General features: G+C 38.6%; 1 protein-coding gene and 1 long non-coding RNA gene across 7 annotated transcripts in view; one reads left to right on the top strand and one right to left on the bottom strand.

Annotated features, from left to right (window-relative positions):
* PHACTR2 (phosphatase and actin regulator 2) overlaps positions 1-27,590 on the bottom strand; it is a 252,895-nt gene that overhangs the window by 22,647 nt on the left and 202,658 nt on the right. For all 6 annotated transcript variants that reach the window (XM_057489140.1, XM_057489139.1, XM_036906843.2 and 3 more), the window contains 6 exons: positions 24,757-25,276; positions 19,501-19,706; positions 18,132-18,288; positions 14,663-14,718; positions 9,773-9,834; positions 7,017-7,154 (listed from right to left, as the gene is read on the bottom strand). In XM_057489140.1, coding sequence (XP_057345123.1) covers positions 7,017-7,154; positions 9,773-9,834; positions 14,663-14,718; positions 18,132-18,288; positions 19,501-19,706; positions 24,757-25,276 — 1,139 coding nt within the window. The remainder of the gene's footprint in view (positions 1-7,016; positions 7,155-9,772; positions 9,835-14,662; positions 14,719-18,131; positions 18,289-19,500; positions 19,707-24,756; positions 25,277-27,590) is intronic.
* On the top strand, positions 14,727-19,566 carry LOC130679720 (uncharacterized). Its single transcript, XR_008992734.1, has 3 exons — positions 14,727-14,961; positions 15,077-18,067; positions 19,454-19,566. It is a non-coding gene; the product is annotated as an uncharacterized LOC130679720 (long non-coding RNA).

Genomic DNA, 27,590 nt, shown 5'->3' on the forward strand with positions numbered 1-27,590 from the left:
CTTTACACTTGAAGTTCAAAGACAGGTTAAAATGCAAAGTGGTATCTTAGTGGGGCTAAGAAAATAGTACTAAGAAAAGGGACAGAAGGGATGGCTCCTTTAGGCTATCAGAAAGTTCAGTGTTTGACAGCAGAGGTGGAAATATTTACTTTTAATAATTTTTTCCTTTAAACAGACATGTACTACAAAAGTTTAAAAGTAAAACATTTTTAATGTGAAAGTTAAATAACAAATTTTTCTGCCAAATAACTTATTGAATAAAGTACATTATTTTTAATCCAATCACTACATATTAAGAAACTACATGTTTCATCTTAAGGTCAGAAATAACAGAAACCCAGAATTGTTTGTTATAGTAATGGGGATTAGCATGTGCTATTTTCATTCTAAAGTAAAATATACACTAAGGCCCCTAATAGTTTTTGTATCTCTGAGCAATAAGTAACATTCCATTATATTTGTCTTTTAATATATAGAGGAAATAATTTTTTCAGTTAGGTAGAAAATACTACTTTTAGAAATTTTTGAAAATAACATTCTAAACTATTGCTGTTTTCTATTTTCTATCTTTAAAAAGTATACTTTTTTTTCTATCTAAAAGAAATTATTTTATTTTTCTCTGAAGGGGAAAACTACAATACAAATCCATTTTCTTAAAGTGCTGTCCTTCAGGCCTTCAAGTCTCAGGAGAAACAGAGGGAGGAAATGGGCTTCACAGGAGCACGGAGGGCCTCTGGCTGTGCTCTGGGGCTCAGGGTTTGATCTGCAAGGGAGATATAAATGCCATGTGCCTTCAACACTAGGTGTGCAGAAGAAAACCTGATCATGTGCATCTTCCCTACAGCCTAGAAGTCTAGCACAAAAATCTATGTTTGCTTCAACACAAAATTAAAATGAAAAATCCTCTCTGTTACAGTTAGAGACAGACGAGCTTTACTTTCTGAAAACAGACAAAAGTTAGAAAGGACTGTTTCTAAGGTATGGAAAATTGTTTCCACACGAGGGCGGTTAATCATTTAGACTCTCACTGCTTGCATACTTTGCATCTGCTGTGATTTTTACTCATTTGCCTGGTCATCCCCTGCCTGCTTTTCTGAAGTTCAGCATTTGAGTAACAAGATAGCTGGGAATGGTGGATGTGGCAACCTGTATTTTCCAAGGATAGTAGCAATAATACCTCCAGCTCACATGTTCTTCTGCAATCTGGCCTTGCCACTCCCCCGGTGCAAGGTAGAATGTGGATAAAGTGAAGATTCCTATGGCCAGGATTCTCACCTGGCCCTGGTCAGCTAGCTCACTACACACGTGTAGGCAATACGTTGTTATTGATTCTACATAAAGAGCTCTGCCCTGGGCCCTGGGTGGCTGCACAAGAGCAGAAACTGGAGTGGTGGCAGCACCAAGGACAGAGAGACCCAGAGGCAGAGACCGGCTGGCTGCATGCAGACCCGCTCTGAGTGGACAGGATTCTAGTGATTGACCTGCCACTGTGAGAATAAAGTTGGGTAAAAACCCTTTCACTCCAAGAACATTCCATTGTCATTTTTTGGTCTCACTGAATCCATAGAGAATTTGCCCAGGGCTGAAACCCATTGGTAAGACATAGAGCTAAGTTCCCTCCCCTTGAATCTGGCTGACCTTAAACCTGCCGGTACCTAACAGAACATGGGGGAAGCCTGGGTGCCTTCTAAAGCAGGCTCAGGGAAGGCATGCAGTTGCTACCTGGTCTCTCGGGGCACTTGCTCCGGGAAAGCCAACCATGATCTAAGGAGCCTGACAGCTCTGAGGCCACTGTGCTGATGAGGCTGCTATGTCGCAAGGCCGCATGTAGGTGTTATGGTGGACAGCCCTAGCTGTGCCTATGCCTTGAACAATCCTCATCAAAACACCAGACATGTAAAGAAGCCATCTCAGCCCCTCCAGAGCAGTCCATTTGTTAGTTGAGTAACACTGAGTGGCCTGAGTCAGCCTTAGGAAGGGCAGAAGAATTGCCCAGCCAACCCCTGACTAAATCCCTAACCCACAAAATCTGTTAGACATAATACAATTGTTGTTATTTTCAGTCACTACATTTTGGGATAGTGCACTGTGCAGAAATGGTGACTGGACCTGGGCCATCTAGGAGACACTAAATGACAGGTGTGTAACCAAAAGCCCACAACTAAAAGGAGAGGAGAATGGAAGATAACTTGTACAAAGGTGTATACAGTTTTTTGCCAAATGACACACCAGCGCTCCTATTGAAAAACAACTAAAATGCTGAACATAACACTTAAAAATTATCTTAAATAAGATGGTAAGAGGGTAAAAAAATACTCTGACAGAAAAGAACAAATGAATATGATGCTGAGGAAATAAGGTCATAAGCAGAGTACTGCAATTGGCTTTGACCTTGAGGCATTTGCTATGTTGAACCTGGTGACATCCAGGGGTCATTTTCATAGCCTGGTGAGCTATTGAAGACCACAGACGGAATTTGCCCAAGGTAGAAAGTCTAATAAATGACCCTCCTGCCAGGAAGTGGGGCCCATCTGGTGTACCCTCACTGTAAGAGTGAACTAGAATTTCTGACACCCACAGGGACAGCTTAGTGAGCTTAGTGGGTAAGGGATGGAGGATGAAAACCATGCTGGGAATCTGAACCGATAAGGCAGCTCTCACATGGGCTTACAGCCTGAATTCATAGTGCTAAGGCAGCCTAAATTAACTCACCTTGATAATCTGCCTTCAAAATAATAAAAGATAAAACAGGCTTTATGACAAAAAGCTTCTTGAGTTAGCTCATGATAAAGGGTTCCTCAGGAAAATGTAAATATTCCAACATTTTATACACACACACACACACACACACACACACACACACACACACACACACAATCTATTGGCCCTGCCTCAGAATATATGAAACAAAATTGACAGAATTATAAAGAGAAGGAAGGAAAAAAATCCATAAACATAGTGGGAAATTGAACATATCCCTCTCTTGGTATGAGACAGATCAAACAGACAAAAAAAATGAGGATACAGAAATATGAGACTAACAAGTTTGAACTTTTAGACATATTTGGAACACCATACCCCCAAATGGTAGAACACCCATTGTTTTCAAGCATGTATTTTCAAGGACACTTAAAATTACAGACCACATATTTTTAAAATCCCAATACTTAAGGTCACACTCCAGTCAAATTAAATCAGGACCTTCAGAGATGAGATCCAGGCATCAACATCCTTAAAGCTTCCCAAGTGACTGCAATGTACAGTCAAGGTTGAGAACCGCTGACATATAGGGTCATGTGTGGCCTTCAGTGTTTATATTGGAAAATCAAAAAGGATGAAAATGAATGATTGAGAGAGTGCACCTTAAGTTAGAAAAGAACAGCCAAATAAAGCCAAGAAAATTGGGAGCAAGAAGGTAAAGCAAATAACAACATAGAAAACAAACACAGACTAGAGATGATCGACAAAGCTAAAGGCTAAATTCTTAAAATATTAGTTCTAGGTTAATTAAGAACTTCAATGTGAAAAACAACTATAATGTTTTAGAAAACAATATAGGAGAATACATTCATGATTTTGGTATGGGAAAAATTTTTTTCAAAGAACAAAGTCACAAATCATACAAAGATTAATAAATTCACTATATTATAAGCCAAAAGATGCCACAAGGAGCATGAAATGTCATAAATTGGGAGAATATATGTATGTAGTTGCAAAATATATAACTAGAATAGTGAAGAGCTCCTATGAATCAATAAGAAATTGACAACCCAAAAGAAAATAGGCAAAAGACAGGTATTGCCCAGAAGTGGAACCCAGATGCCCAACAGGCATAAAAATATGCTCAACCTCATTAATAATTGCTGAGAAGCAAAGTAAAAGAAGAATGAGATGTTATTTCATAACCACTAGGTTGTCAAGTAACAGAAATAAAAACAAAAAAAAGCCTGACCATCAAATGTTGGCAAGCATATGTGACTATGGGAAGGGTTATCTTCTGTTGCTGGGAGGTAAAAACTGGGCCAATCATTTTGGAAAGCTGTTGCTATTGCTTAGTACAGTTCAACATTCACACATTCTAGGATCCAGCAATTCCATCACATGGAATACAAGCTAGAAAAGTCTTAGATGGGTGAACCTGAAGACAGGATACGAATCTTCACAGAATACACTTCGTAAACCTAAAAACCTAAAATCTGGAAACTAAGTAATCAACAACTGAATGAATAATTACTCTGTGACTTATGACTTATACATACAACAAAATATTATGTTTCTATGGAAAAAAATGAACTATCACCTAATACATTAACCCAATGTATTGTTTGAGTGATGTAATACCCAGAAGAACGTTGTATGATTCCAATCACGTAGACTCCAAAACCAGCAAAACTAAGAAATACATATGTATTATTTAGGGATATATATGAAGGCAGTTAAACGACTTAGAAAAAAGAAAGAGAGAGAATGACTAACACACACCCAAAAGAGAATGGAAAGAAAAAAGAGAATGGTGGTTACTTCTTACAGGAGAGGGGAATGCAGGTGAGGAGGTGCACACGGGGGCCTGTCCAGGTATTCGAATTACTCTAGGGAAGTTCCTAGCCTGGGAGGTAGGAATTAATAAAACATGTGCTTTCTTTTTATTATTTAAATTTCATATGTCCTTTGCCAAAAAAATGCCCAAAGACTGTGTAAGACAAGACCCGATTTAGGGTTAGGGTGGAGAAAGAGATGTTGTCTATTAGTACTCACCATACAGACTGCATCTGACCTAAAGCCTCATGTTTCTTTGTGGAATACCAGAGAAAGTGCAGAAAGAATACAGATAGTGGTAGAAACCACTCAAAATTAAGTGTGAAGTAGAAAAGGGGAGAGTAGAGGGCTGCTGGTTGAGGGTTGTGATTAGGGGAAAACACACAACAGTCTCCGCTGTTTCACACCAGCCCTGAGAGAGGGCTCCCAGATCTGGGGAGATGAGTTTTTCACAGTCCATGACTTCTTGCAGGAGACCTGGATGCAAGGGGTGGGCAGCAGACAAATGGCAGGCTGAAAGGAGGCTCCTGTAGTCCGCACCATGCTTAATGAGATGGAGGGCTTGCCCCCAGGTCCCCCCACCTCCACTCGCCCTCTCCCCAACAGGCCTCCATACACTTTGTCACTCAGTGCAGTTGTGTATGTGACTGCCCCCTCTGACCAGGCCCAAAGCAAAGCAAGGCCAGGCACTCGTCCTCTGACAACCTAGGAAGTGCCACAGGGGGCGGGCGGGGGGTGGCTTTACAAACGGAGCTGCAGGCATGAGGGCAAGAAACCACATCAAGCAGTTCACAGGCAATTCTTGGTAACCCATACATGACATTTCCCTCAGGAAACATGGCAGTGATTGACAGTGAGCTTAACACAGGACTTGAGTATTACAGTCTTCCTCATCTCCTCCTGGGGTCCCTCAGTCTGAGCGATTTCACCTGCATTGGGGAAGCCTCTTCCTTTAGGGCGCAATCCTCAGCCTGTGCCCCCCATCCCACCCTCAAGGGTCTCCTCGTCTTTTCTACATGAGCACTGACCTGCGGCCCTGTTGATTATGTCCAATCTACCAGTTACTGACTTTTTCTCCTAGCCAACCTTTCCTTTTCTTTTGGTTTATCTTTCATGGCATATAAGATTGTACAGGTATTTTTCACATATTAAAAAATCACCACTCCTTTGAGACTCTTACTTTCCAAATCTACTCACCCAAGCTTGCAGCCTCCACAGTCCTCACCCCACAAAAAACTACCCCATCGTGTATCTTCTCCTTCACAGCCAAGACTCCTGAGGGTGTGTTTTATTCTCATTGTCTCCATCAGTCAGGCTTCTTCCCATCCGTCTAAGTGCCCCTCTCACCACTTCTGACCTGACGCTCCCCACCTAGGCTGTAGCTTCCTGCAGACGTTTCCTCTCAGTATTCTGCTGCTGCATCTTCGTAAATGTTGGGTCCCCAGGTGCTGCTTCCAGCCTCCTTCCTTCTATTCTCATTCTGAACATTCTCCCTTTGTGATCTTACTCCTCCCTGGTTTTCATTTCTTCTAATGCGCTAATCATTTCTGAATTTGTATCTCCAATGTGTGCTTGATGCATAGCAGGTGCTTTACCAAATGAAACCTGCTATTAAAAAGCATCAACACAGAGTGTAATTAAATACCTAGTTCTAGCATTAAGACTGAGTATGGCATGAATTTATTCAATAAAAAATTTTGTTTAGAGACAAAAACTAGCAAACATTATTTAGGATATTAGGGAAATACCAAAATTAAGAATTTAAAAACAAGTAGCTGGCAAAATTCTTTGGCTTTGGAACCACAGTGCTCATTAAATAGTCCTTCTCCATGATGGAACCCTCTATGTAGTTCAGTTTTTCTGAACCGTGAGACATAATATAGATTAGGGATTGGTAAACAATGGCCTGCAGGCCAAATCTGGCCCATCCTCTGTTTTTGCCAGTAAAGTTTTATTGAAATACATAAACAACCATTCACTTACATACTGTCTATGGTTGCTTTTGTACTGTCATAACAGGGCTGAACCATTGCAACAAAGACTATATGATCCACAAAGCCTAAAATATTTACTCTTTGGCCATTTATAGAAAAGTATGGCTGTATACAGATCAGTACCTTTTTCACTGTTAATATGTCCCTTCAACATGATAACTTGTATAAGTTATATTCTCTGATAGTGAGGATAACTCATGGTTGTGGGAATCCCCCTTCTCCATCCAGCTTTGAATGCAGGCAGATTTTATGGTAACTAAGAACTACTTTTTTTCTGAGACTAACTTGAAAGAACTACATTGATATTACTAAGTATATCACTTAAGTGGCTTAAATAAAGGCAGAAAATTATTGGGATATTTGGATTATCTAGCCTCCTAGCATGACTGAGTTGGTGGGGGTGGGGGTAGTAAGTGGATATTGGAGTTTTTAGAGAAGCAATAAAATCACATATAAAATCAGGACTCAAGCCATTGGGGTTCTTGCCTTGTCAGCAGGTGTTAACCTGGCCCAGGGCTTGTCGGCCCGGCGATCATAGTCGGGAGAATCGGTGACTTCTACATACTCGTTAAACCGCAGGATCCTTCGAGCTTGTAGCTCTGCCACTGTAGGTCTCAGGCTGAGCTGCAGGAAGAGAAAAGGACAAGTTCAGTAAACCATTTACAGCTTCATGGTGCCAAGTTTTCTATAGAGAACTTCAAAGTTATGGTTAAATAAGGTCACTTTCAGATACCCAAAAAAAAAAGAAAAGGCAGTGGCAGCATCTTGGGAATTTCTAATGAGAACTAGAAAGCAGTGTGCCCTAATTTTGAGGCTATAAAAATCATCATTGTTAGATAGGTCACAGTCATTGGCAAATCCCTGCATTATGCTATTTTCCCCAACTTGCCTGGCATTGTGATAAAGGTCCCTGTCATTCCTGACACAAGTTACATGACTCAACAGAGACACAATAGTCCGGATATAGGATGGCTGGCTTAGGGATTGAATCTCTTTACAAAAGTCTTCTAACTTTTAGAAATGACAGTGAAAATCTATGTTCCTATCATATTAAACCTGGATGTTCAGAAATGCACAAAATTATGACACAGAAATGGTTCAGGGCAGGTTGTGTCTATGGCAGTCTTCTCTGAGAGGCTAAGGAACCAGGCCCAGATTTAACACTAACCCTCGGCCAGAAAAGCTGATGTGAAGGAATGAGGAGGATGTCTTTCTGGAGGACTGCACTTCAGTAGGGCCATAGCTGCTTAAAATCAGCTGCAGCCTTAAGACACTTCTAATAACTTGGGATTCTTCCTATAGCCTGCCAAATTTAAGTTTATAGCTATATTTAATCTATCCAGCCCTGTGTGTATTTGCATTCCTCTCTTGGTCCTTTCTCAAGCTCAAGAACAAGCCAGAAATGGTTCTAAGAGACTAAAGAAGCCTGGTCCCTGGTTGACAGGCAACATCTACTTTCTGCTACTGAGGTTCATGTTTCTGTGGCCTTTCTCAGTTGGGAGGTATCATAGTATTGTCAGACAGGTAGACCCAGGCCTTTACCCATTGGGTCCATTTTCAGTATCTTTTCTCTCTCTATATGGACTCTGTACATAGCCAGACTATCCATTGTCTAAGTGGTCCTCTTTAGAGGTGTTCCTTATTTGCAAAGGCTTAATTCTTAGAAAAATTAAGCACTAATACAAAAAAATTGATGTTTTTGTGGTCAATAATATCCCCTTTCCTGGACTTCATTTCCTCTTGGGTAAAACCAAAAGCTGAACTAAGTCAATGTTCTAACATTCAAGGCATTCAAGGATTCTTAGAAGGCTGGGGTCTACACCCTGAGCCCACTTGAGCAGGATATGGTAACTGCAGCTCCTTCTATCTTCACAAAGCCCGGTTAAGGAATGGGCAAAGGACACTCTTATACTCTAAGTTGCTGTCCAGTCTATATTGCTAGCTTTTTAATGCCTCTTCAGAGCAGATGGGGTTAAGGAGGTGGAGAAACCCTTGCCTTTAGGGACCACCCAAAAGGCATGTGACCAATGGCCACACAGGTTAGAAATTCTTCAATCCAGTCTTGCCCTTCAGGACTATGCCAGTGATGGGGTAGCTATCAGTGCTATGGGTGTCCCGTACCTACAAGCAGGGAGCTCTGTATGGTAGAGGCAAGTGGGCACAGAGGTAAGAGCAGGCTCTGTTGCCTCCTGGAAGGGCCCAACTAAACTGAGAAAAGACCATATGTATGGCAGGGATGAGCCTGGAACAATGAGGGACTATTGCTTATCTGTAGCTGGTAACAGCTACAGAATGGTAGAAGAGCCATCTCTAGAAACTGCTTATAGAATCTTTTTCAGCTTGATCATTATTTGACATTTGGGGTCTTCAAGAAAAAAAGAGATGAATTAAGGATCTTTTTCCCTAAAAACCAAAGGCAAAACTCTTCTACCTGCCTTTGAATGGTTTTGCTGTGGACTCCCCAACCAGCCCAGATATACGTCGGTCAGGTCACACTTATCACTGCAGATGTCATATTTTACTCATCCTGCCCTATCCAGCTGTGAAAGGTTTATCTGGAGAATACCGAGCAAGGATTAATAATGAAATACAAATTCTGACAGTGCTTAATTTTCCCAAACACTACTGTTATTTTAACACTTACAGAAAAAAGTAATGGTCCTGGTATCAGATTTATATTCTCATAAATGGCTGGAAACAACTGTGTGAGGCTGGATCAAACAATTCAATCAGGCTGGATGATCAAGTTCACTTATTAAATTACTTGCCCAGCTCAGATATGGAATAATGGCAAATTTTCAGTGTTAACAATGGAATAATGGCAAACTTTCAGTGTTAACATTTATCTAATATTTCCAAGACTGCATGGCAGGTGTGAGCATTTTTTTTAAAACTGTACATTGAATAATGGTTATCTCTGAATAGAAGACATTTGTGTGATTTTTTTTGCTCCTTTTTGCATTTAAAAGATTTTTCACACAGATTAAATGTTAGTTTTATAATTAGTAAATGCAACTTAAAACTTTGTTCACTTTTCAAAATTAGCATATCATGCAATTATAAATATAAATATAGTTCATACTGTATGCATTACATTGATTTTAATGTCTATGATTACTTAGTAGACTAATAGGAATAATTATTCCTAAATATCAGATTTACATGTTGAGAGCTGATTTGCAGTTAAAAAATGAAGTCTATCTGAAAGCACACACGCTCACTAACGGTCACAGTTTCATCACCTTTCTGCTGAGTCTGCGTTTAAGTTCCATTTTTGCTTCTTGTTCTTCTTCTTCATTCTTTTCTATTTATTAATGGAGTAGGGGGAGGAAAGGCATGAAGACTTAGTTACTATAAATGGTTTTATAATCACAAAAATAAATCAGGCCACAGTTATTTAACAGATATTGATCAAAATATTCCACCATCTTTAAAAAGTCAAGAATTTGCAGAAAGATCAATTATTAATTTATATATATAAATTAAAATTATCTATATATATCCATAAATATTATCGACATAAATAATACATATTTTCAGAAAGATCAATTATTAACTTATATATGTATAAATTAAAAATACTATCTACATATATATCTATAAATATTATCTACATAAATAATATAGCATATTCCTTATAGGTTGGTTTATCAACTAATTATAAACCTTTTTGCTTCTTGTCTTCTTGTTCGAGTCTGAAAAAGCCGTAAGACTGCCCATATTCTGGTGAAAGCCTTTCATTGGTGATCATCTTGTACATAGGCTTATAAACACAATTTATCAGAATTCAGATAAAATTTACTTCTGGATCTGCCCTTCATATGAAAATCTGATATATATCAAAGGAATAAATCAGAATCATCTGATGCATGTCTGAGTTGCTGATTTCCATGTAATCCAACCAAAATACTTGATTTGTCTGCTTTGTTTTCCAGAGAAGCAGAATGTAATTGTTTCTCTGAACTCTGCTTTCAAACCAGAATGTTCTGAATGGGGTTATGGTGTACTGTTACGGAGATGATTAATTTTCTTGTGACTTAGACTTTCCAAAGTCTTCTCTTTCTCTAGTGCTTTACCAAATAGTACAATTTGATGGCCAACTTCAATGAATGCTGTCCAACAGATGGGATTAAAATAAAAATGTCCAGAATTTTAAAAGAAATAAACACCTTCATTTTTTAATGGTTGCTTATTTGATAAATTATTCTCTGTTGCTTCCTCTAGCTCATCATTTGTGAGCACAGATTTTACTTCTTGGATAACAAAACTTATTAAAATTACCTTTTAGGAAGTACTATTATGAATTCTACTGAAGGCAAGTCACACTATATAAAGACTCAACCAAAATAATAAGAAATAATAAAATAATAAAAAGATTTTAAAAAGAAGATTCAACCAAAGGGTTGAGAAAAAAGTCTCCTCTATGAAAAAATTAATTTATTTTGAAAATTCAAATAGACTTGTTACCACTAATATTGTTTTGATCATGAATAAAATATTGGTATTCAATATTTGCAACATCTGTATTTATTAGTTGAACATGCTAAATTTTCCATTAATTCTCCTTAACTGGATAAAGTTTCGACATTCTTCTGAAAAACTAATTTTAATTAATAAAAAAGAGGATGACCAGTCTGGTTATTTATACAAAGAGTGAACATAAACTGAAATCACCCTGCAAGACAAGAAAACAACTAGTGAATGTGCTTTTATTAAGCATCTGTGAATGTCATGCAAACTTTGTTATAATTCAGCTTTATTCCTCTGAAAATACTGTAGGTTTTTCTAATTGCTTCATAAAATATATATCCTTCAAAATCCTTAAAATACATCCTTAGGGTCAAACAATTACTGTATATGTGTTGGGTAAGGCATGTGGATTGTAAATTAACAGACAAGTGCTGAACTTGTGGTTCATGTGATTCAAACTAAGGCTTTACAAGGTTGGGTCTTTGATAATATACTGATAAAAAGGAACCTATAATACTTAAAACTGTTCTTCTTAATTTTATTAAACAATCATTGTAAAATCTCTTAGGAAAAGTCAAGGTTAAACTTTAGACTTAAGAAATTTACTGAATTTTCTGAAAGTTTGTTTTGTTTTGTTTTGTATTTACCAGAGGCGTAATTATCAGTAAGATGTAAACCTTTCTGGTCACCTTAAACAGATTGGAGGGATATTCATGAAAGAAGTGAAGGGGCTCACTGACAAATCTGGCTCTCAGCAACTCTTATCAGAGCAGAGAGGGGCAGATATTTCAGAATGGCCATAGGAAGCATTTGCCATAAACACACAAACAACCGGTGTGGTTTAACAGCCGTGAGCACACCAGGAAACTCTGGGAGTTTGCCTGGCTAGCAAGTGTTGCCCAGAGCATTTTATGGATGAGCTAAAAGGGGAAGAAAGAAAAGCACCCAACATCAGCATCTGGAGCATTATATTCTTGAGCTATTCAATTCTGACAGAAGGCAAACATTTTTGTGGGTTTGTTTCTCTTTTTGCTACTTTACATGCTTCTATATGAGGGTCTTAAACAAATGAAAATACATTTATAAGCCTACTTTGAAATACATCAAAAAAATAAGATACCATTGGAAGGACAGACGTGATAAAACAAGATGTGATAAAGTAAAATGTCAATGGTAGACTATAGATGGTAGATATATGGATGTTTGATGTAAAATTCTTTCATCTTTTCTGTATGCTTAAAAAAATTCATAATAAAATGTTGGGGGAAAATACACACAGAACTCAATGACCTAAACATGTTTTCTTTACATAAGATACAGCTGGAATTACAGTAAGAGCTAAATAGTGTAAGATCATCTGCACCTTTTATCCCTGCCCTATAAAAGGTGTTCCATGAACGTCTCTTCCCAAAAAGCAAAAATCGACTTTTCCAGCACTAAAACTTGCTTTCTATTTTAATATTAAGGAACTGGTTCTAAAATGGACAACTAACATATGTTTTTAAAAACCCTAGATGCAGTAAAATAGGAAGGAGATCAAGTAAGATGTGATAATGGAATGATGCTAAGAAATAAAATTTGTCCTGTGGTCTCCAATGAAAGCTATTAACATTGACTGCCACCTGATCCACATTTATTAAAGTGGTAAGGGGCTTGGATTTGAGAACTGCTGAATGTTTTATGTTGTGAATTAGTTCCTACTCTGTCAAGAAAAGATGACCTAGTTAAAATAAGTGTCCTTAAAAACCACATCATGTCACAACAGACAATCACACTGCTTTTGAACAAAGCTGGAGGTGAAGCAAACAACAACAAAGAGCAATCTGTGTGGAAGAAAAGAGGCAAATGGGCTGAATAAAGTGTTGCAGGCTACACGATTCAGTTCCTTGCATCTGCTCAGCACAATGCTCTGGATGACCTCCACCAGTTCTCTTTTCTGCTTCCCTTGGCCATATAATATTATGTCAGGAGGGCATTAGCCAGTTATCAACATCTCCAGACTGGAAATGTGTCTTTTGTTTCCAGAATAAGCATGCTTAGACAAATGAGGAAGGAAGTAAAACTGTGCTGGAGTCAAATCTGAAGTTGACTTTGGCGTTTCCCTCTTTCCCATACCTCTAGGAAAATGGGGTATAAAAGCCAACCCAGCACTTAAGATCAACACACAATAAATTTCTAGATCTGTGAAACATTTCCTCAAATAACCAAACACCAATGTGGTTTGGCACTATTTGTCCCACAGGAGCAGGAAAGAATTACCCAGACTTCATTCTTCCTTTTTTCTTAGGTATTGCATCAGGCATCTGAGAAGACATAATCTCTGTGTTTTAGGAAATTCTGGTCTGCAGTTAAGTTTACCTAAAATTTAATTCAACAAATTTTTCCAGGAACCTATTATCAAATGCCATGGGCCTTTCTGGTTTGGTTTTGTTGTCAAAATTAGAAGTTGCTTTCATCATTCCTTAGAAAGCTAAAACACATTTTTTTTCTTTTTTTAGCTGTGACATTTTCCATCTCCAAATTGACTCTTCGAACACTGATGGTCACTGAAGTCCTTCTTTGGGTTCTATTCCATTATGCTCACAAAGAGCCAGAAAAAAAGCATTCCAAGGAAAAAAATCACACAGACTGGCAGTTCCACTCACTGTTGGATTTTCTCAGCAATAGCAACTATAGTATAAATACACTATTAACATCTTTCTTTCCTTTAGGAAAGAAAACAACTTAGATTGGAGCATGAGGACCATCCAGACAGGCCAACTTGGCTCTAAACGCCTGGTTGAAAAAGTTTTCCTGCACACCAGCGGCTCATTACTATTGTATTACTATCCGGAGTTCTGCCCATCCCTGCTCTTCGATATTTCACACAATAAAAAGCTCTTTTGAAACTGGATTACTAACATATAAAACTGCAGCTAGGCTCAATTAAAAAGTATCCATTACTTCACTCACGGTGGTAGGTAACCACACTGATACACTATAGCAATGACAAACTGCACTTCCATCAGTTTTATAGCTTTATCATATGAACTTGAATAACTGAAAAACTACTGAATGGGTGAGTAAAAAGTAAAGTCAAAGAAAACAAAGGGGAAAATAGAATGGGAAAATAAAGGAGGGAAATGAATGGCGAACTCCTTTAGTGGTGAGAGATTATAAATAACTCAAGAAGGAAACAGTTATCATAACAAAGGAAAATGAAATGGATTGAAAAATTCCTTTTGCCATATTCTGGTTTAAACTGAGTCATTGAAACCTGGCAACAAACAGAATGATTAATAATAATATAGGAATGTTTGACTTATTTCCTTGTGGATTCTCGGGCCTTTTCTTTGACATTTATTGGCAAGCAGTCTAGAGCATGTTCTTCTATTTTTTATTTGGGTGAAAGACACATAAAGTATATTTCATTCTTAAAAACAACTGTCACAACCACAAATCTGATCTGGGGCATATCAGGCTCAAAGCCATAAAATGAAATACAAACTTCAAGAAATTATTTTTTGAATTATATAAACACTTCTAGAAAAATGTGATCTAAATGAGCCGTTTCAATCATTTGTGAATAAACATTTTAAGGTTTCCTACTGATAAATGGATCATCTCTAAAGGAAGCTTGCTAATGGTTCACAAGGAATCACTATATAGTATGGAATACTCACGTTTTAAAATATTTCTTTGCTCTAATTCTTCACTTGTGGGCCTCTGGCTAAGTCTCCTATGATGACAAAAAGGATATACTGCAGGTTACAAACAAGGTCCCCTTTGTAGGAGATGCAAAATAAAACAAAAAAATCCATTTTTAAACCTAAAAAAGGTCTCCTATTAGTTTGGAGACTAGAGGTTGTGGCTGAGCCTGCTAACTACCCCCCATTATCCATTTCCCTTCTTCCTTTTAGATGCAGAGCCTCCTGAGCTTTAGCAGCAGCCCCCAACTACAGACTGCCTCCCTCGCAGCAAGGTGTGGCCACGTGACTGAGTCCTTGCAATGGGATGTGAGCAGAATTGTTTTCAATGTCTGCTTTTCACCCTTAAAATGACAGTATGCTTATTCCCTTCTCTCTCTCCTTCCATAGGCTAGAACTGAAACATGGGCATGTGAGCCAGCTCAGATCCTGCAGATAAGAATATCCACAGGGATGGAAGAGCAACAAGACAGAAGGAACCTGGGCCCAGCTGACTACAAGGAGCTGTGCTAGACATCCCGACTACCTGTTGACTGTTAGGTGAAAAAGAAATAAACCAGTGAAAGTACCTTATTTGGACCACTGCACTTTTTTGGTCTTCATTAGAGCAGCTTAGTCCATCCCCTAATTAATATACAGATCATCAGAATCTAAAAAAAAAAGGCTTCTGCTTAGGAGTTCATATGAACCTAAAAGATGATCAAACTGTACTGTGCAGTGTTTTAAGTGAAAGACTGCATTTGTGATCTCAAATGGATTAACAATATACACAGAGACATCTTGAGATATATAGGCCCTTCCCATCTGCCTTCAAGGAAAGCCAGGCTCCTTTGTAATTAGTAGCCACTATTTGTACACAAAAGCTGAATGTCCTAATAACCCTTTAGAACCCTCTCCTTGGTCTTGTTTACATTAATTTGTCATTAATCAGACAAAATCTTTCCCTGGATGTAGGCTGAGTCTGCACAAATTAAACCAATATCCAGGAAAGGTAACCTTAAACTGGTACTATTAATTCTAAATGTTTACGGCTGTGACAGAAATGGTATTGAGATTTGAAATAAATTATATTTTAAATACCTCACTAAACATTTTGTTAAAGTTTTATCTTCATCTTAAATAACTGAGCCTACAAAAGAACCCAGTGAGCATCTCTGCCAGTAGATTTTGTACCTTCCATGTACCCAGGTATCCTGAAGATACACATATCATAGCTATACTATATCATCCCCCGAAGACAGCAGCCTTCTTTTGTTTATGGAGCTTGCTCCCTCTGGAATGCCTTCCTCTCCTTCTGCACCCACTGAAACCTTACAAATGACCAAAATAATACCTGGAAGGTGGGTGTTTGACCTGCAAGTAAGAATGAAAGGCTCCTGGTTCTTTGTTCCTATACAGGGCTTATACACAGATTATACATCTACTAAAGCACTTATCCCACTAGTGATAATAAAGATAATCATCATGACTTTTATTACTTTGTACTTTTAAAGTCCCAGGCACTGTGTTAGATGCTTAACTCATGTTATCTTGAATCCTGAAAATAATCTGGCAAGATAGCAGCCAGTTCCCATTTTACAAATGAGGAAATTAACAATTAATTTACTTGCTTAAAACACTAGAGCTAGAATCCATACCTAGTTCTCTTGACTTAAATGTTTGTGCTTTTCACATAACCCCATCATGCAATATATAATTCTGTTTCTTTCCATATATATGGGGTTCCCTAAGGTAGGAACTCTGGGCAATTTATCTTTGAATGGCAGTGATTAGATGTGCTGTGTTCGTAGAAAAACAAAATGTAAATTGTTTTTTAACTTACATATTTTTAACACCAAAAACCCTAATCCAAAAAGATTTTTTATGAATATGGTCTATGTGTGTACTTACAGAGGCTCTCAGATTTTGGGGGTTTGCGGTGGAATTGTTATGTACAGCAGACAGAAGAGGTGCTGTTCTGGTTGCATGATTAAACCTGGGATGAAGCAGTTCTCTCTCGTCCTACCCCAGAAACACACCCACACTTCCTGGGATCTTTGCATCAAAGCCCTGAATATCAAGTCCGAGAAACCCTTGAGGAAGCAGTTAGAAAGCCACTGGTCTGCGTTTTTTTTCTTGGTGTCAACTTCTCACATTGTTCTTTATCAGTCTCCTGTTTTTGGTTTGTTTTGTCACTGCTATAAATAGCCTTGAATAAACACCTCTGTAAAATATAGGGTTTTTTCCCCCTTTTAGATTATTCCCTTGTTGTATAGTTTCCCAAATAGAATTACCATGTGAAGAAATAGAATGCTTTATAACTTCTTTCATATTGTTAAGTTGTTCTTCGGAAATAATGAATAAGAGCAATGTACATGTGTTCCACTTTCTTGTAAGATAGCCAACACTGGGCTTAATGTTTAAAAGTGATTAGCTTAAGAGATATATAGTAATTTAAATTAATAATTTAAAAAAATTATTTTTATTAAGTGCTTGGTATGACACAGGCATTAAATATGTCATCTCGTTTAATCCTCATAAGACTCTGCTCAGCCCCATCTGTACCCAGATAAAGGGCACATGCCAACCCCACAGGAATACTGCAGTAACAGAAGCCTTTCACTTCCAAGCAAGGAGAAGAATTTCCTACCACCTCCAAATCTTGCTCTGGTTTTCTAGACTGTTCCTTTCTCCAAATGTATGCCTCCTGTTGTTTATGCATAGTGAGAGAAGACAGCAAAATACATAATACTTAATCTGCTTAAACTGCTCATAAAAATGTGAGCTTTGGCATGCCCTTCTATTAAAACTGCCAGTTAAGTGATTTCCAAAGTCACCTGTGGCAAAAGTAGGAATCTTATAATGGCTGGAGGTGAAAAGAGGAGTCAGATAACCATTTATTTGAAGTTAAAAGGGGGAAGTTTGGGTAGAGGCGTTATGGTTACCTGACTTGGATGGAGCTGGCCATGCAAGCTAATGTTTCTGCGGTCTTAGAGCCCAGGGGAGAATTCATGGCAACACAGGAATGCATGAATCACAGAAGTCCATGAATTAGGCCAGGAATTGGCCTACAGACCAAATCCAGCCTGCTGCCTGTTTGCATGAATAAAGTTTCACTGAACACAGCCAGACTCATTTGTTTATATACTGTTAGGGCTACTTTCATAGCACAACAGCACAGTTGAGTGGCGGGAACAGAGACCTTCTGGCCCACAAAGCCTGAAGTATTTATGAACTGGTCCTTTATGGAAAAAGTTTGCTGAATCAGGCTTTGGCGACCTCAAAGCCACTGACTAGCGGGATGAAAGGGCAGCTGCTCTGAGCGGTTCACCATCCAGGACCAACTGTGAAACACCAGATAGGACAGGGGTGCCATTTCCAAGGAAATCACAATGATCTCATGTAGGATCCTGTAAGAGGCTGAAGTCTGAATTAGTTGAAGCCATACTAAAATTTTAGTAATTACCTGACTAGCTTGGTTCCAATTTGTTGTCGGATTTCCTGCCTCTCTTCTTCTGATGTACGCTGTAAGATGTTCTTGTCCTCTAGTTCCTTCTTAGATGGTCTGTTGCCAAGTTTAATAGCGAGAGTATCCCTTCGCCGTATTTTACTTGCCAAGGCACCTGAAGGTTGGAAAAGAAATGTAGAGAGAGGCTTTTAGCAAGTAGCACTCAGGTTACACAAGGCATGGACTTTGTAAACAGAGTCCAGATGAAATTCTTTAACCACAGGCAAGAGTGGAATTTTAATTAACCTGAGGGCAGTAAAAAAGTTTTGAGTTGGATGTAGTTCATTTTGAAAAACTGAAGAACTATTTTTAAAATGTTCTGAAAAATGTTAGGGCACCAGGAAAAGCCTTGCTCTATCACCTCATCATCTGGTAAGTGATATTTGAAGTTTATTTCACTGAGACAGTGTATCATGGAAATTACTGATTGTGTAATGCTTTTTCTGTGTTTTTTCTTAAGTCTTAAAAACTTAGCTCCTTTACTTACACTATACAATAAATCCCTATCTTTCCCTTTCTTCTACCCAGAAATCAAGCTGGCAAAAGTATATTGTTGGTACCAATGTTTTAATACTTAATTATCCAGGAATCTGTGACATCTCAACAGAAAGTTAATACCAAATGGATGATAATGACGTTTTTGTTACTGTTCAGGACAAACTAGAAAGAATTAGACAAACTGATGTTTAATCATTAATACACTAATGACTTTCCACAATCTATAAATTCAACTCCATAGTTAATCCCTCCCAAGTCATCCTGAGAAATTTTTTTTAAAAAGCACTTTTCTGTTCCCTAAGTTATACATAAATGGTTGACTTTTTCCACTTTACTATCCTATCTTATTCATTGTGGATGAGTGATTGTTCTTAGTTCTTAAAAGGCACTTGCCATTCTTGACTCATTCTTCCCTCCCTTTTCTTTCAACCCTAGTATAAAAGTGAATGAAATTGTCCAGCACCTCCAGTGAGTAATCCAGTGAGTCCTGCCCTGATGCTTTTTATTCAAGAAAGATCCCAGGGTGGAAGGGAATCTTTGATGATTCTGAGAGAGGCCTGTCTTTAGGCAGCTTTGATTCTTCATGCAAATACAAATATGCATATCAGCTTTATAGACGAAGGCCTGATCCCCTGCCCTCATGGCATCATCATCAGGAAAAAGCCTATCATCAAAAGCCAAAACGTAGGAAATGCACATTTCTAATTGGAGGAGGGAATCTGGTGGGAAAGAAAATATTATCCAATATTTTGGTTCCTAATGAGGCCTTTGTTCTTTATAAGACCCAGCTGCTTCTGTCCACCTCCCCACCTCTTGAAAAGAGTCTTACTTTCTCCATTGCCATCCTCGTCATCATCCTCTTCATCGTCATCGTCATCGGTGTATAAGACAGGCCCATCAGAATCAGAGTCGTTGGCCTGGTATTCCCTTGGGCTGGTGTCCTCAGGGGTGCTGATGGATCCAGAAGGTTCTCCCATCAGCCCTGGGCTCAGCTGCTGAGGTACTGCCTTTCCTGGCTCATCTTTGGTTGTGAAGCTGTTAGAGGCACAACAACAACAGGGATGGTGTGAAGCTCAGAGCAACCAACTCCAGAAGGGGTTCCAGCTTCATGAGCAGCCTTCAGGCTGGTGAGAGGAGAAAGCAGATGGGCAGCTAAAGCCACTGAAATGGAAGAGCAGTAAAGTATTACTTACTTCTCAAGCTTTTCAGTTCTTCATCTGTAAAATGAAAATGAATGACTGACTTCTTACTATGCTGATGGACAGTGACTTCAGTGGGGTGTGGGGGGGGACTTGATAATACGGGTGAATGTAGTAACCACAGTGTTTTTCATGTGAAACCTTCATAAGAGTGTATATCAGTGATACCTTAATAAAAATAAAAATAAAAATATAGGAAAATGACTAACTAGATGAAGTCAGATATATTTAGTGCCTGAATATGGGAAAACTCTATTTTGCAAACCTCTCTAGCAATGGAAGTTCAGTGGAAAGACGAAGGGCTAGAAGTTCCTACATATTTGACTTTGGACTCTTTCTTTCACCTGTAACTCCTACTTATTCTTCAAGTGTCCATGAAAGCCTTAGCTTCTACAGGAATCTTTCATGGGCCTTTGGTCTAGTTTCTTGCCCCATCTCCCTGCTTCCACGATGACCTGAAGACAACTTCATTGGAGCACATGGCCCACTGCACCTCGGCTACCATTTTCCTGCCTGCCTTTCCAACGATGAAAGGTCCTTGACAAATGGGATTCATACTGTTTTGCAACCCAGCAAAGAAGGGTAGTGACATACAAAAGTATACCTTTTTAAATTGATGTGTGAATTAATCCTATTTCATCACAGCCAACTTTTTGAGTCAAAAGTAAAAAAATCATACATCCCTTCTTTGGTTTATCCATTTGTAAAACTGCCTCTCACAGGACTGTATTAATTATTAATAACCTGAGATGGAAAATGTGAAAGTGGAGTGGATACTTTAAAAGAGAGGTGATGGATAAGGATGCAATAATTTTCTATTATTTAGTTTGGTACAAATCTCTCATTTAAAGTTACTATAAATATACAAAGCTTGCCAATTTTCATGGACTAGAATAAAAGATACACATGAACAACGTATCATACAAAAAATAATGGACTCTTCATTGTAAGATATAAAAGATCCCCAAATTGCCTTCTGATATAAATATAAGAATCTAAATTTGGATGTGACATTTCTGAGAGACCATTTAGTTCAAAACATGTGCTTGCTGTCTTCATTAATTAAAAAAACCCCCAAAACTCCAAACCCCAAAGCAGTTCTTTTGACTAATAAAACAGGTAATCAGAATCAGAACAGATATCAGAATCTTAGGTCTTGAAGATTCTACAACAGCCAAAATTCTTCTTTTCAAAGGTGGTTCATGTTTTGTGTAAAATATACATATCATACAATTTATCAGTTTAACCATTTTAGAGTGTACAACTGAGTGGCATTAAGTACATTCATACTGTTTGTGCGACAACTGCCACCATCCATCTCCCGAACTTTTTCATCTTCCCAAACTGAAACTGTTCCATTAAACAATAATTCCCTGCTTCTTGTCTTTCCCTAAGCCCCTGTCAATCACCATTTTACTTTCTGTGTCTAAATTTCACTGTTTTAGGTACTTCAAATAAGTGAAATTATACAACATTTGTCTTTTTGTGTCTGACTTACTTCACTTCACTTAGCATGTCCTCAAGGTTCATCCATGTTGTAGCATGTATTCACAATCTTTTTAAGGCTAAGTAATATTCCATTGTATGTATATACCACATTTTGTTCATCCATTCATCAATCGATGACATTTGGGTTATTTCTGTCTTTTGGTTATTGTGAATAATGATGCTATAGACATCAGTGTATAAATATCTGTTTGAGTACCTGTTTTCAATTTTTTTTGGCTATATACAGAAGAGGTGCAATGGTTGGACCATATGGTAATTCTGTGTTTAATGTTTTGAGGAACGACCATACTGTTTCCCCAGTGTGAAATCTCATTTTAAGTGGGAGAAGATCTATCTTATGGGAAAACTTTTCTCGTCTGCATTTCTAGTTGATTGTCACTGGAGGTCATTCTTGTTTCAACAGTCTGCCATTGTGGGTGACCACAGCACATTTAACAGGTATGTCAATCAGTAACACATTTGGAAGAGCAGAACAAAAGATACCTTGGGGTTGAGCCCTGATAATTGTTTATATTACTGTACACTAACTTGTTATGGTATCTATTATTTCAATCTCATCATTTGTATTTCATGTTTTGCAGTTCTCAAAGACTTCTGCGACATTTACAACTTATAACTGTACTATAAGTATAAGAAGGGCAGATAATTTATAGCTCACATTACCCAAAAAGGTACAAGGTAGCAACTCCACTCTAGAACCCATATTTAAGACTCTTAATTTACCTATTAAGTATTATATTTTATACTTAATATTGTTATATTGGTACTACAGATTGTATGTAACTTGATATTTAATACTATAAATTTGTAACAATCAACTAATGATTTGGCTCTTTTTTTCCCCCAAAGTTTCCTGGGCACACTGGAGGATACGATCAACTCAGTGTTTGTGGAAATGGGCTAAACACAGTCAAGTCCCTTTGGACACAGGCTCCAGATGGGCTTATTAGTTTCTGGTTTAATTATACCAGACTTATATATCACTGATGAAACTGCCAATGATTATAAACCTACCAAAGAGTTACTTTCCTGCAATATGTGAATAGAGGTAGATATTTTTACAATGGCCACTTGTCTTTTTGAAGTTTTGATATTTGTATTCCCAACAGGAGCCTCTTCATACAATGACAGGATTTTTCACACATTCATCTCAAAGCATAACTGAGGGAGAGTTCTAAGTAAAGCAAGTGACTAAGAGCCAGAAATTCCAATTCAAATATCCACTTAAAAATGGAAGAAGGAATCTGGAAGGAAATTTGAGAGACAACTTACTGAAGGCTCATTAACTCAAAAGCAAACACAAACCACCCCTGTGGGATGAACTGTAATTTAAAATTTTAATTGTGAAGAATGTACAGAGAAGAAAATCTCTATGCTCTCTTCTAGGAAAGCATTATAGCTACCCTGAGTGACAGGAGAATCTGTTATAAATACTTCAGTGTCTAATGGTGCTCTAAGCTTGCTCTCTGATCATAGTTCCAGTGGAAATGTAAAACAGATGTTCACCTCTTTTGTCTGACAATCCTGTGTATATCTGGGCTGAAGACTGATATTAAAGCCCCCGCATGTAGCACAGTGTTTAGCACAACATAGTGCCCTCCCTAAATGTCTGTGGAAGTGGATGGATGGAGTCAGGTTTCTCTCAGAAACTGTCTCCTTTGAAGCTTATCTAAGGAATCACCTTGTTGCACCTTGCAAGACCGTAAAATGAATATACTCATATGCTCAATCTATTTCCCTAAACTAAGACCTTATCTTAAACACTGACAATTCCTGGGTTGGACATTATTTTGGTAACAATTTATCTTAAATACAAGGTTTTCCTTACTTTTGTATCTTTGATGCTTAGTGTACTGCCCAGCACGTAGAAGGCATACAAACACCGTAAGCTCAAAGAACGACCATTCAGTTCTAAAAGTTGCGATGGATTGTAATGCCGGAAAACACTCTAACGAAATGAAGGCATTTTCTATATGCCAAAGCATTAAGGACATCACAATCATTCATTTCAATATCCTTTCAAATCATTAAACTATCAAACAAAATAAATTTTAATTTAACATTTATCTTTCCTTGAAATGATGATACTCAAAATGATAAAAACAAAAGCAAAAAAAAAGAAAAGAAACTGCAGAAGAAGTAGAAGCAGCTACTTTGGAAATGAATAATATTACTTAGAGGATGGAATTCAGTATGCAGCTCTGGCGTGCACCTGGTCTTGCCACTTATTAACTGGGTGATCATGGGCAAGCTCAGCCTCAGCATTCTCACCTATTAAACAGAGATATTTCAGGGAAGACTTACATGAATTAAATCATGATTCATAGTTCCTCACATGAAATAAGTATTCAATAAATGAAGGTCATTATCAGCAATTTTGGTTTTCTTCTTAGAAACTGGAGAGAAGAGGCTGGATTTAAGAGCTCCAAGCCTTCCCTAGACAGAAGGGGTTATGGCGTCTTTTATACTCTGACATCCTGACATCTGATATCCTGTCTCCTCATACCTGTGGGACAGGAGAGCTAACATGTCTTCTCTACCTTTAAGTAGAAAATGTATAGGACTTTGTGAAGGGTTAGATGCAGAGAACAAAGGAGAATGAAGACCCGAGGAGGAATCCAGGCTTCTGGCTTGGCAACTGGATGAGATGCCTGTGGCATACCAGATATAGTTTTGGTTGCCAGGGGTATAGAGGTAAATAAGACATGTTGGATAGCTCTTTCCCAACGTGTCTTACTTCTTACCTCTATCTCAAACAGGTAGAAAAATGGCTGTCAGAGTATAGTCGATGCAACAACGGGTTCTGTCTGGATGAGTACAGAAAAGCTTCCCAGGAGAGAGAACATTTGAGAGGTTGGGTGGGGAATTGAGGAAGCAAGAAAATGAGCCACTTTAAGGTTGGAGGAAAAGGAGACGGGACTTGAAAGAGTTCTTTCCTAATGGTCTTTGTTTTCTTGGAGGAGAAGGCTAAATAACTTGTTGAAATGAAGGTAGGCAGGAGTGGGTGGGCAACCTGGACACACGTGGTAAAGATTTAAAATAGCCACTGTAAGGAAAGAGAAGGGGACTGTCTAGGGAAAAGAGAAAGGCCTGCTGAGGATGAGGCACCAGGTTCTGCATGCACCCGAAAGCCGGGGACCTGAGGCGGTATCTGTCAGGAGGACCACTGCGATTTTGTCCAGCAGCCCGTGGCACTCCTGGAGCAGGGCTATGAAAAACCAGGGGCTGGATCACACATGTGCTTACCTAACATTCACTAGATTAAATGATAAAAATCAAAGTAGGTTCCTTCATTTCTAACAGAGGGGTTTGGAGATCCTTAGTATTCAGCTCCGTAGGGAATACAGACAGAATATGGGGTTTGTACCCCGACTTACCACTGTGCGCTTTCTCTGCTAACACTTAAGCCAGTGCTTGAGTGGACAGTGGTTCTGCTTGTCGGCTCTTCAGTCCAGAGAGGCTGACCTGGGTCTAAGGCAGGGACGGGCAGGTCAGCGCCATTGCTGACCAGGACTATGGGAATGTCTGAGGCAACAATATACTGCTCCTCAGGAGGAAGAGGGGCCGTGGGAGGAGCCCCAGGGAGCAGAGGGACTGCAGACTTGGATTTGCCTGCGTTCTGCTCCTCGGCCCTAGGGACAGTCTGCTCCGGTTTGAGGCTTTGCACGCTGGTCCCTGGAGGCTCTCCTTTAAGGTCGGACACACTAGAAGCGGTTGCCTCTGAGGATGGTCGAGACGGCTGTTTGCCAGGTTTTTTCTTGCCCTTTGTGGTGCCCACTGTCCCTGTTTTGCTAGAAACTGTCTCCTTTGAAGCTTTGGGACGAGATGAGGTGGAGGAAGTAGATGGTGAAGCTGATGCTTTGGAGCCAGTTGGTTTTTTTGAATGGGAGGAACCAGCTAGAATGGAGAGATTTTGCATTAGAAGTCAGAGAAGACAACACTTTAAAAAAAAACAAGTAAGCAGCAATTATCAATGACAATGTTCCCTTTAAAATGTTAACATTTATTGAATAAAAAAAAATAGGCTAATAATAATAATGGCTTGATTTTATGCCCCCTTCCTGCCTCCACTCTAAGAGGAAGCTGGTGATGCTTACAGCAAAACCCTCAGAGATGAGAGTCCCTTGTCTTCTCCCTTGTCTAGTCTTTAGTAGGGCCAGATGGAGGGAAATCCTCAGCTCCTTTTTCTGTGGGTCACCTGAAAAAGTCCCTCTATACTCCAAAGAAGGAACATGACGGTGTGGTGAGCACAATACTAGCAGCTGCCCGGGTACAGGATAAGATTAGGCTCATCACAAATTCCACTTGTTCTCTGATGTCTTTCTGAGGATGGCGCGGCCCGTATTCAGAAGAGAATTATGTATCATCAGCTCCCTTCTGGACTGAGAACAAATTTACTCATCTTATTGCTACAAGAGGGAACTCCAAACCAGCTACCCCCATGGCTTCAGAGAGAGCAGCCTGCCATGTTGGCTACCTGCAGTGGTGACGGGGCAGAGTGAAAACACAGGGTCACATATGAAAGACAAGTCCCCTTTGAAACGCCAAAAGGCAAAATTTTTTCTTTTTGTAACTAAACGGGTAGCATCTGAATAATGTGAAGGCAAATGGCCTTTTCAGATTTTCTGAAAAGCTTCACATTTCCCATCTTCCTCACCACTTAGGTTCCAGGAGGGTCTTCACCAGATCGCTGTGGTGTATTTGCCTACTTCTGGATAGGCCTGCCTTCAACCAAACCATTCTCAGGAAAGAGAACAAAAAAAAGGCCTAACTCTTCTTTTCTTGATACCGTCTTAGGAAATACATTTAAACTCCTATGAGAATACTCTTTTGTTTCATGATCGTTACGAACTATGCATTTCTAATTGCTTCTTCTGTAATGATATCACACATTCTTTTTGTGGGGGATTAAATTATCTTCCACAGAACTATTAGAAAATATCTTGTTAGTTCGTGGAGCCAATCCACATTGAATACAGATGTTGTTATAACTCACCTCTGGTAATAACTATTGAAGTCAATTGGGAAAGTCAAGAGATAGAGACAAAAGAACAGACACTGAGATGTATGACTTCATCAATTCTACTATCCTAAAAGAAAGCCCATCTCACTTGGTCCAAGATCCGAGAAGCCTCTGTGCCTTGGGGTCTTTATTATTTTAGAAACATATAATCACTAGAACTCCATTCCCGCAAGTCTGCCTATTAATACTACTTCTTTGAAATTAACAATCTTCACTTGCTTATAAGAAATGTATTATGCATGCTTCTACAATCTAAGGCCATTCTAAATTTATTTTTTACAACAAAGAGGCTAAGGATTTGATGTCTAAACATGTTCAATTATTTTCTTAGATAAATTGACAGAATCCTTTCCACACGTCAATTCTAATAGTTTTTTTTTTTTTTTTAGAACATTCTTTTCTAACAGCATAAGTTAACTTGAGTCTCAATTAGGGAAAAAGACAAATTTTTCAATGCCTGGGGTGCAAAATCAAGCCATGTTATTCTATTTTTCTTTAAGTATCTTCTAAAATGATAGGACTTTGTTGAAATAAACCATGTTACTTAAGTTATCTTGGATTAAGGCCGTGACTAAAAAAAGATGTGAAATTTCTCCTCAGTTAAGTACTTTGCTGCTATACAGTGGGAAACAATGAGAAAGAAAAAAATACAGGAGATTTTCCCTTACATCACTGCTAAAGCAGTTGAAAAGCAAAGCTGGTATCTGATTATCTGGAGGTCTCTACTAACTCAGTAATAGAAGAAGAATCTTAACTGGTAACTTATTTAAAAACTTAAAACATCTGACTGAAAAAATTAAGAGCAGTATTTGAAGTGCCTTTTCCAGAAGGTCATCACTACTCCAATGAAACAAAGTTACCATGTAGAAAGTTCTATATATGTTTACAAATGGAGTATCAGTTGGATTCTCAAGGAGTTGTATCAATATTTGATAAAAGCATCCTTACCCAATGGGCTTGTTGGTAACTTCAGTGCAACCCCTGTTTCTCTGTGGTAGACCCAACAATAGCAACATTCTTATCTGTACTTTGGGCCAGTTGGACCTCTTTTAAATACAATGAATAACATGACTGTACTGTATTATTCTCTTAGGAACATCTGGAGTCTGTAAATAAATCTTCAAGTAAAATATCTGGAAATAACTCCAAATCTCTCATGAAAGTTGTCCCCTGTCCTGGCCTTAATCA

This window comes from Manis pentadactyla, chromosome 12, assembly GCF_030020395.1.
Source record: "Manis pentadactyla isolate mManPen7 chromosome 12, mManPen7.hap1, whole genome shotgun sequence".
NCBI lineage: Eukaryota > Metazoa > Chordata > Mammalia > Pholidota > Manidae > Manis > Manis pentadactyla.